General features: G+C 44.0%; 1 protein-coding gene across 2 annotated transcripts in view; it reads left to right on the top strand.

Moving 5' to 3' along the window:
• LOC142097620 (cytochrome P450 2K1-like) overlaps positions 1-15,312 on the top strand; it is a 66,594-nt gene that overhangs the window by 14,368 nt on the left and 36,914 nt on the right. For both annotated transcript variants that reach the window (XM_075179628.1, XM_075179626.1), the window contains exon 3: positions 6,552-6,701. In XM_075179628.1, coding sequence (XP_075035729.1) covers positions 6,552-6,701 — 150 coding nt within the window. The remainder of the gene's footprint in view (positions 1-6,551; positions 6,702-15,312) is intronic.

Below are 15,312 nucleotides of genomic sequence, written 5' to 3'. Positions count from 1 at the left end.
CTCATGTGTCACACACAATCTCTCAAAACGAATAAGAGTAAAAGTCATCTACTTATTGGATGAGAGTAGAACCACCTGGTGGTATATAGTGACTCAAATCCTCGCTTAGTGCTTGGCTAACAATAGTATAATTGCTGTAGCCCTGTGGCAATCTGGTCCAGGTGTATTTTTGACTTCTATATGTGAAGGCAAAAAGGTACAGACTCTCTGGATGTAGTGATATGCAAAATAATTCAGAACACAAATCAGTCACTTGTGGTATTTGCATGAGAATAGTGCAAGGTTTATGACCACAGGAAACAGGGATTGCACCTCTGCATTAATAGCTCTAAGGTCTAACTCCCTGTTCTACAAGTATTTGGAGAACAGGAAAAATTCCTTCTGCCTCAATTAATATTGGAGCAGTTTTTGGGAGGTTGTTTATGTAGCTTAAGAGTAATATGGACTGGCTCAACCTATTTCATGAGGCCTATATCAGAGGAGTCTGTTGTCCACAGTTGATCAGGTATTTGGGATAGCAAGGTAAATTGAGGCTGGATCAGTGACATCAGCTTACAACTGAGTGGTTCCCAAAGGCTATCTTGCACATTGACAAAGTTTTGTTCTGGCATCTGTATATAGACCTCATCAGGCATACTATAACAGTACATCCTAATTTGCATTGTCTCGGTCCAATAGATTGACTGGACTGTAATTGCTTTCTTTGTAAAAGGCAATTTTTGTTTGCTGCATATTAAGGTTGAAGTGGCTCCTGTATCAATTAAACAATCCCCAGACACACAGGAGCCACTGCATCCTGGCATTCCTCAGCGGGTGCTTCATTGTCTCTTCTGGGCTTTCTTTGCCTCTTATGCATTTTACAATCATAGGACAAATATAGAACATAGTGATAGGATGGGCTTACTCTGCCACCCTGTCTTTTGCCTTCAAAAATGTTATAGACACAATCTGCCTCCAAAAATGTCATACTACCGCAGAAAACGTTATTTCTAAGTGATGCGGCCACAGACATGTGTCCCTTCCCCTTGCAGTTATGAAAAATCACAACAACCTGTTAGGCTGTCCCCTGCTACTAGGATATCTCGACTAGACCCCAGGTTTTCGACTTGTTTTACCATGCTTTGGAAAATGTTTATAAATATGTGGTGGAAGTGAATGGAGTATGGAAGGCTGAGAGACTGGCCAGAGGAGAACCTTATTTTATAATAAAGGAAAACTGCTATATAGGGTAGCGGTGGTACAGGAGAAAATAGTTCATCAGCTTTTGGTGCCACAGGTACACATCCCTTTGCTATTAACAACAGCCCAAACACACTTTTTGGGGGCATTTGGCAGAGGAGAAGACTCTAAATCGGGTGCTCCTGAGGTTTTACTGACCGGGAATCCGTATGGCAGACAAGAGATACTGTCAAGCCCCTAAACCAGTCTATCAAGCTCCCCTTTTACCTCTCCATATAATTCCAGTTCCATTCAAGCAAATTTCCATGGACTTAATGGTCCCTTGGAGAAGTCTACCCAAGGGCATCAAAATGTATTGGTAGTTCTTGATTACTCTGCACGTTACCCTGAGGCAATTCCGCTACGGAATATTAAATTGAAAATTATTACAAAAGAGTTACTATTAATGTACACTCCACTTGGAATCGCAAAAGAAATCCTAACTGATTAGGGCACTTCCTTCATGTAAGGATTAATGATGGAGTTGTGTAAATTGTTAGGGGTACAAAGACTACAGACCTCGGTTTATCACCCGCAAACCGATGGGTTGGTTGAGCGGTTTAATAGGACCCTTAAGCAAATGATTATACGAGCTTGGCTCAGGATAAAAGAGATTGGGACACCCTGGTACCTGTCCCATGTTTGCGATAAGGGAGGTGCCTCAGACATCAACGGGGTCCAGTTCCTTTGAGTTTCTGTTTGGGAGACAACACCACAGATTTTTGGATATCCTCAAAGAAGGGTGGGAACAGCAGGGACTGAAAGAGACAAATATAGTACAGTTTGTGGCCCAATTATACGATTGGCTACAGCTGATCAGTTCATTGGTAAAGCAACATCTAACTGAAGCACAGTGATGGCAAAAGAAGGGTTATGATACACGAGACACCTTACACACTTTTAATCCAGGTGACAAGGTGCTTGTCCTGGTACCAACTGAAGAGAGAAATTGTATGCACATTGGCAAGGCCCTTATGAGTTAATAGAGTCCAGAGGACAAGTAAATTACCGAGTATGGCAGCTCGGTAGAGGGCGAAAAGAGCAAGCCTATCACGTTACCTTGTTAAAGGTGTGGATGAAGGAAACCTAAATGTTGGGAGCAGTAAAAACTGAGGACTACATAGTCCCATTGAGTCTTCCCTGACACCGTCTCAGAGACGACAAGCATCAGAAATGGTGGCTTGGAATGCGAACTTGTTTTGGCTATTCCAGGGCGCACCAAGTTAATTGAACATGACATTATCACCCCACCAGGGGTTATAGTTATAAAGAGAATATATAGAATACCTGAGGTGACAAGGGCTGAAGTAAAGTGAGAGGTGAAGGACATGTTGTAGCTTGGGGTAGTGGAGGGGTCCACCAGCGAGTGGATTAACCCTATAGTCCTTGTACCATAGCCTTTGGGGGCCATCCACTTCTGTAGCGATTTAGAAATTAAATAAGGTGTCTCGGTTTGACACATATCCGATGCTGCAGGTGGATGAGCTAGGGGAAAATCTGGCAAGTAGTCAATATCTGACTACCCTAGATTTAATAAAAGGGTACTGGCAGATACCACTCACTACCTCAAACCCAAAACAGCCTTTTTGATACCTGAAGGCCTGTTCCAGTACAGGTTATTGCCAATTGGCCTGCATTGGGCACCAGCCACGTCCCAGCGGTCAATGGACAAACTGCTAAAGACTCACCAGAAATACCCCACCGCTTATCTTGATGATATAGTTATTTACAGTCAGGACTGGGAGTCCTATTTCCCAAGGTGGAGGCAGTTTTTGAGTCATTAAGACATCACAGCATTACGACGAATCCCCTTAAGTGTGTGCTAGCCATGGTAGAGGCCAAATATCTGTGTTATGTGGTCGGCCTGGGAAAAGTGAGACCCCAGGTGGATAAGGTAGAGGCTGTGAGGAATTGGCCCAAACCAGAAAATAAGTCTCAACTACGGAATTTCCTGGGATTGGTCGGGTACTACCAACGATTTATTCAAAATTTCACTACCTGTGCCACCCCGTTGACAGATTTTATTAAAAGAACAACCCAGACAAGTTAATTTGTTATGAGTATTCAGAGGTTGCCTGGGAAGACTTGAAAGAAGCCTAGTGCACAGCACCAGTGCTACAAGCACCTAACTTTAGGGAGGTTCTTTCCCCAGACAGATGCTTCTGGGACGGGTCTGGGGGCAGTATTGTTCCAGAGGGTGAAGGATGAGGAGAGACCGCTACTTTTCCTCAGCCGTAAACTCCTCCTGAGGGATAAGGGGTATGCTATGATAGAACAGAAGTGTTTGGCATTTAAGTGGGCAGTAGAGGCACTCCGGTACGATCTACTCGGTAGAGAGTTTACCCTGGTTACCGAGCACACTCCGTTATAATGGATGCACACCAATAAGGAGGTGAATGCCAGGGTCACAAGTTGATTCCTGGCGTTACAACCTTGCAGCTTTATGGTGGAACACAGGCCTGGGGCTCTCCCGATGCCTAGTCGTTAAGAGATGCGTTCCCCAGGGTGGCCGATTCACCTGATTTGGCAAGGCCAGAAGAAGGGGAGTTGTAAAAAAGGAAGTTTTTGCCATGGAAAGATTCCGCTTCACCAAGAATGGAAAGCTAAGGGGAAAGGTATGTGGGAAAGGTAACCAGAATAGGACCTGTTAGGCAGGGAAAGGTACAGACAGGGTTAATTATCCTGCTATTACCTTGAGGAAGCATTTTACTCACATGTGCACGACATGGGTATGACTGCTGTGGTGTGTTTGTTGTGAATAAAAGGAATTGTTGTTGTGGAATCTGGTGGGCAGGCTTTCGATGCTGACAAGCAGCCGGACGATAACTAGGTTGGTGGGTGTCAAAGTGGGCGTAGCCAACCTGGGCTGTGGCTGATCCTCTTTAGATATCACATATTTCGGGGAATTCAATTAGCCGCAAAGTGTTTTGCGGGCATTCCGGAGACACTTTGTGGCACAGAAGTTAACAGAAGTCTCCGCTCATTTTTCTTTGCGCCCCATATAGGTGCGAGGAAAACTGCGTGGAGATATTTACCGTACTAAGCCGCAATGTTCTGAGGGACATCATGGCTAATTGAATCTGCCCCATTATGTATTAAAATGGTGTTGCTGTCACCTACCTGTTTATGCAGCTTTTACAACCTGGTGCTGGATTATTGTATGGATCCTGGAATGTTGGGACCTGTTTGGAAAATGTATAGGTACATGAAATATGTAAAATAATAGGTAAACACAGTACACAGGTCACGCAGCATATAATTATATAAGTAAAATATGTGTGATAAAAATAATCACATATATGTATATGTTTGGAAATGGTCAGATAATTAAACACAATTGTGAGTGTATAAAAGAAATGGCTGCCTCTGTGAGCTCTGCAAAACCATATAAATATAAATAAATATAAATACACATTCAATTCAATAATGATAAGAGAAAATTACATAAAATGTTAAACTCCAAATTAATTTATTCATAAAGTAAAAATATATGGGAGATTTAATTGTTATGTGGGACGCGCACATTGACGGCAATTACGGTAGGAATCTCCGTCTCAAGGTGTCTTGTGGATGTTCCTGAGACGACGCGTGTCTAATTGAATCTCCCCCTATGTGTGTGTGTGTGTGTGTGTGTGTGTTTTTAAGGGTTTTTAAGCACCCCTTTATTTTTAATGTGCATTTATCATGCCACTCCCCCCCCCCCCCCTCGGCCACATCACGCCACCCTCCAGAGACACAACATGCCACCCCCACAGCCACATCACAACCCTCCCAAGACACATCACAACCCCACCAGACACATCATAACCAGCCCCCCAACCCAGCATACTTCCCTAAGCTGTGCTGGTACCTGGTGTGTCATTACTGCAGGCGAAGCTAGGACTCCTCTTCCACACTGTCCCTGCAGCCTGCTGGGACAGTGTGTGATGTCACATACTGTCCGGGAACAAAGGGCTGCTGTCAGCTTGCTCCCTCCCCTTCTTCCCCCAATTTACAGGTGCGGCCAACCGCTGGAATAACAATAAGTCATTAAAAAAAGTAATTTTATAAAATATTTAATTACCAGGTTGCAGGACCCGGGACCCCCAGGCAGACCTGGGCCTCGGTAATTTGTACCCGCCCCTTCCTCATTACCCCTGGGAGAAGTTAGTGTCTGGGAGCCGTGGAACATATAACATTTGTGTTATGCTGCTTTTATTTTGGAATAAAACAGCAATTCTTAAGAAGACTGGAGTAGGAAGTCATTTATTTGGTAATTCCTATACTATGCTCTGACATTGCTGGGGTGTGCCCAGAGATTATCATTGCATTTAATTGATTTTAAAAATAAGTTTACATTTTGCAGTAACTGGTAAGATTGTGTAAAATTAACATGGTTTCTTTACCCTTATTTTTCAAGATCCATATTGCCTTATTTATCTAATATTGAGTGTAAAATCTTCTTTAATCACCCCAGTTCATGTAGAAATGTCAAAAAAAGTTGAACTTTGCTTACAGAACATTATTTAAATTTAGAAACCTAGATGATCCAATAGTTATTTACATAAACAAGACTGGTTTAGACAAAATTGGGCCACAGGAAGAAATCATGGTGGTATCACCGAAAAAATGAATGCTGGTTCTCCAATGTCACTGCTAGTAACATCCTAGACATCCTAGGCTGGCAACCAAATTCTCTTATGTTTGGTTAAAAAGTGGAGTCTTTGCACAGGGTCCTTTTTGTGCAGCAAGGCCCATAAGAAGCTTTGGGCGTTAACTCAATCTCCAAACACTAGACATGTGTAGAAGTATTGAAGAGCTGAAATAATGATACTCAAGTATTAGCAGTTTTTGGGTTTTCCTATGGGTGGGTGTAATGGTATAGTGAATGGGGAGACTACTTACTTTAGTTTCCCTTATGTATTTCCACCTTTAGTGTGGGTTTTATTATCCATAAAACAAATAGGATATTTCCTAAAAAAGGTGAGGGCTGTTAATACATTTTTGTCATTATATAACTGTAATTCTTGACAATTCTTAGTGTTTTGTTTGAGAATTTAACAATATTAGATATATTCTTGCTCGTAGGACACAAATCTGGTGCAAAACTACAGATAGCTCAAAGCTCATTTCAGATAAAATGAATAAAACGATGAGCATTCAGAAACACAAGAACAGCTGCCAACTTTAATTTAAATATTTTTAAATATGCAGAACAGGATAACTGAGACAAATACAACAATAGCTGATCTAGCTCTTACTCATAGGAGCTTTGTCTGAAATACATGCCACGCTTATTCAATTATGGTCCACTGTAACTATAACAACCTCACTTGTCAATAACTGTGTTTCAGGTTTAATATTTAGTCATGGAGAATTGTGGAAGTCTACAAGGAGGTTCACACTGTCAACGCTTCGAGACTTTGGAATGGGGAGGAAAACAATTGAAGCGAGAATTCAAGATGAATTAAATCCTCTTGTAGAAAAGTTCAAATCTCACAATGGTAAGATAAGTTGCCTATATGCACAGAGAAGCTAATACCCAACACTACTAGTTGCTTCTAGGCTGGCTCTCTCTCATCCAGACAAACCCCAGCTCTACCCAAGCGTACAGCCATCATTAGGGCTTGGCTGTGCTGTGTCAAATGTACACACACCACTCCTGTCTGTCTCTCCTTTCTTTCTCCAGAAAAGACAGATTCACAGATTGCACTAAACTACACATCGACCTATTGCAACAAATTATGTGATCTAAGCAATGGAAAGCCCCAGTAACCCTCACATACAAAATAGTGAAAGCTACTCACTTCTCTCCTTGTGTTATTCATAGAATTGTCAGATTTTGGTTTCGTATCTGGCTATAAGGTGAACAAACACAAATCTGAGGCTCTTCCCTTCCACCTTCCAGAACAAATGAATACACTACTTCAGCGTACCTTCTCTGTTTATATCACTAAATCCAATGATTAATTGCATATAGCTAACTATCCACCCTTACTTAACAAGATTCATCAGGATTTAGTATACTGGGGAAAATACTTCATATCATGAATAGGTAGAATCAACAGAATAAACATTTATGTCCTCCCAAAAATCCTCTACAGACCTTACCAGTTAGGGTTCCAAATTGGACTATCAATAGCCTCCAAGCAAGTTACAACAATTTTTTATGGAACCATAAGCAAAAATATCTGAGAAGAGCGGTACTGGTCCGGGTACCTATTGTGAGGGACCTAGGGTAACCCCTTCTTTGCAGATGTTAAGATGCCACATGTTTTAGCCAACTTTTAGCATGGCACACTATGCCACAGTTAATACCTTGGGCAGATGTAGAAAACTATTTGCTTGGAGAAAAGTCCTTTGAATTTATTCCTTGGCTTAAAAATCAATATAAACCGAAAGCAATCCTTACAAGCGAAAAATATAATTATAAATAATAGATTCTATCAATTTCTTCAAACAAATTACTTTGTTTGTACCACCCTCAAAGAAGCCCTAATTCGAAAACTCTCCCCAATTGAACATATATGCACATACACCCCACCCATGTGTAAGGATTCTTACCTCTCTGTGCTCCTGCTCTGTCAGCCACTCACTTCTGGGTTCGCGGTGGGGGCCTGTCACATGACTCCACGTCGTGGGTCATCACATGATCTTGCGGCGGGGAATTTGAATAAAAGAGAGGATCTGACGTTTACCTGTGTCAGATCAACAGGTTAGCTTCTTTCTGACTCTAGCTTGGGTTTGTCTGTTCCTTTGAACCTTCTGCTTGCTGATCCTTCCTGTGTACCAGGCCGGCTTGCTTGCTATTAGTCTCCATGGATTCTCCTACTGTTGTTCAGCGATCTGACCTGTGTACCGAACCCGGCTTGTGTCCTGACTACTCCTTTGCTTCATCCCTGTGTGCTGTCGGCCATCTGACCTGTGTACTGAACCCGGCTAGTATCCTGACTTCTCCAGTTGGACCTACCCTCTGCAGAGTGGCAGCCGTACCCAGCATCGCTCTTCATCAACCCTCCTAAGGTACTACCTTATTTATTTACTGTATTGCCTTTTTCACCTATCCATCTCACGTCTAGAGGCCGAACCAAGGAACGCGACCTGCAGTCTCCTAGCAGCCAAACCTATCCAACCTTGCGTTGGTTCTTGGTGAAGACCAGGGGGCTGTTAGACTGTGCGCCTTGCTAGGCTTGTGTAAATCTAGACTGAGTGTACTCTAGAGCGTAACAGTTTGATCTGACCAAAAGATTAGATATGGATGAAACTGGCAACCCCTTGGCATGAGATCTTTTGGGACAATTGGTAGGTGGTGTGGAGGAGCAAGAGAAGAACCAGTCACAACTTCTACAATTTCTGAGGGGACTTTCAACCAGCATGGATTCTCTGCAGAACACTTTGGCTGCCCATGTCAATCCTCTACCACCAGACCCTCCACTCCAGAGCGCCGCTGCTTCCTCTGTTTGTCCAGCTGTTCCCTCCCAGCTGTGGATTCTCAATCCCTCGAAGTTTGACGATGATCCCAAGTCTTGCAGGGGTTTTATTAATCAATGCGCTATCCAATTTGAACTCCAGCCTGGAAACTTCCCTACTGACAAGACTAAAGTGGCATATATCATATCCATTCTGTGTGGCCAGGCCCTTGGGCTTCTCCTCTTTGGGAGTGCAATGACCCCCTTCTTGAAGTGTATAATACGTTCTTAGAATCTTTTAAAAGTCTCCAGTGCAGCTTCTGGCCTCCATTTATGCCAAGGAACTCTTCCGTTAGGACAGTATGCTATTCGCTTCTGTACCCTAGCATCTGAGCTGCGATGGAATGATGAAGTGCTTACTGCTACCTTCTGGCAGGGACTCTCAGAAACAATAAAGGATGAGCTGGCTGGAAGGGAACTTCCCTCTATTCTTGATGCCCTATTCTCTCTTTGCAATCAGATTGATATTCGCTTTCAGAAAATAAATTAGGAGAGAGAGTCTACAGAAGGGGCATCTGCTTCGTACCTATTCCGTTAAGCCGGGAAAAGACCAGGCCAAGTGCATATGGAGAGAGTACACTTGGACTTACAGGTCATCTCTCCAAAAGATTCCCTACAAATACCTGGCAAGCTCACGTATGGTGGACAAGATATTTCTGTTCCTGCATTCCTGGACAGTGGAGCTGCTGGAAACTTTTTAGACTTGACTCTTGCCCGGTCCCTGGGTTTCTCAGCTGTTCCTCTTGAATCCGTCATCACTGTGTATGGGCTGGATGGGAATCACCTGAACAGGGGTGAGATCCATCATTGCTCACCACCTTTGCAGTTGAAGATGGGTGCCCTTCACTCCGAGACTATCTCTCTGTACTTAATTCACTGTCCCTTGGTACCTCTGATCCTGGGTTATCCTTGGCTTGCCCTCCATGATCCCTATATCGACTGGACTAAGGGTGAGATAACTCAGTGGAGCTCTCTGTGCTCTTCCCCTTGTTTATCTTTGTCGCTCAGGGTTACCCATACTTGCCCAGAGCAGCTACCCTTTCCTTACCGGGAATTCCAAGACGTTTTTTCCAAGAAGGAAGCAGACATTCTCCCTTCTCACTGGGAGTATGACTGTGCTATTGATCTCATTCCAGGCTCCAGATTACCCAAGGGAAGATTATACGCTCTGTCTATTCCGGAGACTCAAGCCATGGAATCATATGTAGAGGAGAATCTGCAGAAAGGCTTTATTAGGCCTTCCAAGTCACATACTGGGGCAGACTTATTATTTGTGGCCAAGAAAAATGGCAGTCTGAGGCCTTGTATTGATTACAGGGGGTTAAATAAAATAACCATAAAGAATACCTACCCCCTTGCCACTTATTTCAGTCATCTTTGATCAGCTAAAAGGAGCTAAAATCTACTCAAAGAGCTTCGTGGAGCATACAATTTGATTCGTATCCGGAAAGGCAACAAATGGAAAACAGCCTTTAATACCCAAACTGGTCACTATAAATACCTTGTCATGCCTTTCGGTCTTAGTAAGGCTCCAGCCGTCTTTCAAGACTTAATTAACGACGTCCTTTGTGAATTTCTGGACTCCTTTGTAGTAGTCTACTTAGATGACATCTTTATCTACTCCCAATCATTAAAACAACATTGAGAGCATGTATGACTAGTCCTTTTAAAACTCCGCCATCACCACCTCTATGCTAAGTTGGAAAAATGTGAGTTTGAAGTCTCTAAGGTCACATTTTTGGGGTATATCATTTCCCCAGAAGGTTTTGCTATGGACCCTGAAAAGGTACAGGCCATTCTCGACTGGGTGCAACCCTCGAATCTTAAAGCTATACAAAGATTCCTGGGGTTCGCTAACTACTACAGGAAATTTATCAGTTCTTTTTCTACTCTTGTTGCTCCTATTACGACCCTGACTCGCAAGGAACCTGACACGAAAATCTGGCCATCTGTTGCTATTACTGCCTTTGAAGCTTTGAAACGTGCCTTTGTATCCGCCCCTTTTCTAAAACATCCCAATCCAGACCTTCCATTCATCATTGAAGTTGATGCCTCGGATGTAGGCGCTGGAGCTGTGCTATCCCAAAAAGACTTGGAAGACCGTCGCCTTCACCCCTGTGCCTACTTATCCCGAAGATTTTCTTACGACGTAGGCAATTGAGAGTTGTGGGCATTTGAGGAATGGCGCCACTGGCTTGAGGGTGCAAAACATGTTATTACAGTGTACACCAACCACAAGAACTTGTCTTACATTGTATCGGCTAAGAGGTTAAATTCCAGACAAGCGCGGTGGTCCCTCTTCTTCTCCCATTTCCGCTTCATCATCACCTACAAAGAACTGCCCTGTCTCGTAGTTTTGTCTCTTATCAAACTCTTATCAATCTCCTGTCTCAGGACTTTGTTCCATTGTCCCTGCTTCTTCTATTTTGGTTGCCTTCACGCAGGAACTGAGTAAAATCCTCCAGCAATTCCAACTACAGGCACCTCCTGAAACTCCAGCGAACAAACTCTTCGTGCCCGTTCACCTCAGGAAGTCTGTTCTCTCATGACAACAAGACTTCTGGCCATCCCGGTATTGCCAAGACCATCAAAATCATCTCTTGTGTTGTCTGGTGGCCATCTTTACCTGCAGATGTCAGAGAATATATATTATCCTGTGACCTTTGTTCCAAGAACAAGATTTTTCGGAAGTCCCCTTCTGGTCTATTATTACCGTTACCAGCCCCGGTCAGACTCTGGACCCACTTGTCCATGGATTTCATTGTTGACTTACCTCCTTCTTCCAGGTGCAACACCATCTGGGTAACCGTGGATCATTTCAGCAAAATGGCCCATTTTGTTCCTTTGACCAAGAGACCCTCAGCATGCTCCCTGTCCTCGTTGTTTGTTAAACATGTGTTTCTGTCTCATGGTCTTCCGGAGGATATAGTGTGACACAATTCATAGCAGCTTTCTGGAAGGACTTCTGCTCCCTCTTAGGTATCGGTCTCAGCCTATCATCCACCTACCATCCGCAGTCAAACAGACAGACTGAAAGGGTGAACCAATCCCTGGAGCAATATTTACGTTTATATATATATCCAAGAACAACAACGACTGGGCTGACCTTCTTCCATGGGCAGAATTTGCATACAACAATGCATGCCATACTTCTTTCCGGTACTCTCCCTTTTACTGCAACCTTGGGTACCATCCCAGAGCCAATTCATTGTCATCCCTGTCTACCGATAGCCCACCTGAAACCAGGGCTACAGCTTAGGAGGATTTGGAGATCGGTACATCAATCATTACTCCGAGCCTCTTTCAGGTCCAAGGTCTGGACTGGTCATAAAGTTGTGAACCAATCCAACCTGGATGTCGGGGTTCCTTGACCCCTCCTCAAGAAGGGGTGGGGTCACGAATTGCGGTGGCTCCGGGCACTGCCGTGACTCACTCTCTTCTTTGGCCCAGCTCCCCGGCCATCATCATGATGACTGGGACGTCACTACGCTATTACGTGGAAATGCCGCGTCTTGGCATTCAGGGCAGCCGGGCGCATGCGCAATTCTTTAATTAATCATCAGCCCCATGTGGCTGATAATTCCTGCTGTCCCCCAATGATGTTATTGGTTGTTACCTGTATATTAGGCAGAGAGGGCCAAGCCTCCCTGCCGGTTATAGTCCCTGCTCCCAAGCATACTTCTCCTACTGTTGCGTTCCTGCTGTTTTTTGTATCACTGTTGCTGACCCGTGGCCTGGATTTTGACTTTGCTGATTTGTCTGTGACCCTGACCCCTTGCTTGGATACTGACCTTGCTGATTTGCCTGTGACCCTGACCCCTTGCTCGGACACTGATGCTGCCGTTTGCCTGTAACCCTGAAACCATTGCCTGGATTCTTGACACTGTTATTTCATCAGTTACCCAGATCCTTTGCCTGGATTCAGACACAGATCTCCTGTGCGTTCATTCCATCCAACCTGGGCCTTGTAGTTCTGCAGAACTGCATACCACCTTCCGCCAGAAGTTCTACCTCTTGGTAATCACCTGCGCTACGATCTCAGGTTATCAGCTCCTACTGCTAGAGAACAAGACATGAGGGTATTTGAGTACCAGTGAGCAAGTTCGGCTCTACGAGAAAGGTGGCTGCTATAGGCGAAGACCTCTGAAGCGGTTCTAGCAGTTGATACCTGGGGCGTGAACCATAACAGCTATGCCAATTCTAAGGTTTGGTCGCCAGAGGCAGTTAGAGCATTTACTCTTCTAAAAGAAGCCTTTACTACAGCCCCTGTTTTACAACAACCTGATACCTCTCGTCCTTTTCAACTAGACGTAGATGCTTCCTCTATTGGAGTCGGGGCAATCCTATCTCAAAGGTCACCAATAGGGAAAATCCTGCCTTGCGGATCCTTCTCTCGGAAGTTGGATCCTGTGGAGAGGAACTACGGCATTGGGGACCGTGAATTACTTGCTTTTAAATTAGTGTTGGAGGAGTAGAGACACCTTCTGGAGGGCGCTTCTTTTCCTGTAATCATCTATACCGACCATAAAAATCTGCTATAGTTACAGTCTGCTACTTGTTTGAACTCTCAACAAGCCAGATGGTCCTTATTCTTTTCACGATTTAACATCCGTATAACCTTCAGACCCGGATCAAAGAACAAAAAAGCTGATGTGCTTTCACGTTCTTTTGACTCTTCTGATCTAGGGGAACAAGACAAGGTAAAACCTATTCTGGATCCTGAATGTATTTTAGCCACTTCTGCCACAATCTTGGTGATTCCTAGAGGAAAGACGTTCATACCAACCCTTCTTCGTGGAAGACTTCTTACATGGGCTCACACTTCTCGTTTTTCCGGCCATGCTGGAGTTTAAAAAACCAAAGAATTAATCGCACAAAGTTACTGGTGACCATCTCTATCATATGATGTCCTGCAATACTTCTCTGCCTGCACTATCTGTGCGCAAAGTAAAATTCCCAAACAGCATCCATACGGGTATCTACATCCTTTACCGGTTCAAGATTGTCTCGGGAGTCATATTTCAGTGGGCTTTATCACGGATCTTCCATTATCCAAAGGGTACTCTGTGATCTAGGTAGTTACTGATCGTCTCTCTCTCTCGAGCAGCCCACTTTATTCCTTTGAAAGGTTTACCTTTCCTGGCTCAACTATTTATGAAGGAGATTTTCCGTTTACATGGATGTCTGGATAAAATTGTTTCTGATTGGGGTACTCAGTTCATGGCTAAATTATGGAGGGCCCTTTGTCATCTTTATGGAATCAAGTTAAAGTTCTCCTCTGCCTATCATCCTCAGACCATCGGTCTCATGGAGTGGACCAATCAAGAACTGGAAAAGTTCCTAAGATGTTATATTTCTCCTTCTCATGACAACTGACATATTGCCCTGGGCCAAATTCACCCACAATAATTTATCCCATGAGTCCACCTCTGCTTCTCCCTTCTATATTCTTCAAGGATTTCGTCAAAAACTTCCTCCGTTTTCAGATCTTTCTCCCTCTGGAGTCCCAGCAGTTGACTCTTTACTTAAGGATTTTTCCTTTAGCTGGTCCCTCGCTAAATTAAAATTAACCCAAGCCTCTCTTTCCAGTAAAAAAATTTTTGATAAGAAGAGACGCTCCACTTCCTCATTTAGTCCTGGGGATAGGGTCTGGCTGTCTACACGAAATCTCCAACTCCAGGTTCTTTCCAGGAAGTTTTCACCCCAGTTTATTGGCCCATTCAGAATCTTGGAAATCATAAATCCTGTAGTCTTCATACTGGAACTTCCTCCCACTTTGAGGATTCAGTCGGGGGCTGTCACATGACTCCACATCGGGGATCATCACATGATCCTGCGGCAGGGAATTTGAATAAAAGAGAGGATCTGACGTTTACCTGTGTCAGGTAAACAGGTTAGCTTTCTTCTTGTCACGGTTGGCTTACTGGAATCTGCGGTCCCGTGAGTGAGTGTAGAGCAGAACAATGTTGGGGAGCCAGGTGAAGTAGATGGAGACCACAGATAAGTGGTACAGATACAGGAACAACAATAATATAGGGTGATGGTCAGCAGCCAATGAGTCACTAGGAGAATAGGAGCTCCGCGGTATAACAACGAGAGAACAGGAGCTGTCACAATGGTGTACTCAGGAGCAGGTAGTAGAGATACTGGAAATGCGGAAGTTCAACACTAGACATAGGCTGAGCACACTGAAGAAGCGGAAGTAACTCCGGACAACGGCTGATGAATCATAGAAGTAGTTGCGGCTCTGGGAGGCAGCAGTGAGAGAAAAGAGGCTGTCACAATGAAGTACTCTGGAGATGGTAATAGAAGTACTGGAACAGCAATAGTTCAACACAGCCACAGGCTGAGAGCAAACTGGAGTAGCGGAGGTAACTCGTAGTAACAGCTGAGGAGTCACAGATGTAATAGCATCTCTGAATGTTAGTGATGAGAGAACTGGAGCTGTCACAGTGAAGTACTCTGAAGATGGTAATAGAAGTACTTGAACAGCGATAGTTCAACACGGCCACAGGCTGAGAGCAAACTGGAGTAGCGGAGTTAACTCGTAGTAACAGCTGATGAGTCACAGAGAGAATAGCGGCTCTGAGTGGTAGCGATGAGAGAACTGAAGCTGTCACGATGAAGTACAATGGAGATGGTAATA

The sequence above is a fragment of the Mixophyes fleayi genome, chromosome 7 (assembly GCF_038048845.1).
Source record: "Mixophyes fleayi isolate aMixFle1 chromosome 7, aMixFle1.hap1, whole genome shotgun sequence".
In the NCBI taxonomy this organism is placed as follows: Eukaryota; Metazoa; Chordata; class Amphibia; order Anura; family Limnodynastidae; genus Mixophyes; species Mixophyes fleayi.
The sequence above is the reverse complement of the archived record's forward strand: the minus strand, read 5'-3'. Positions and strand labels throughout refer to the sequence as shown.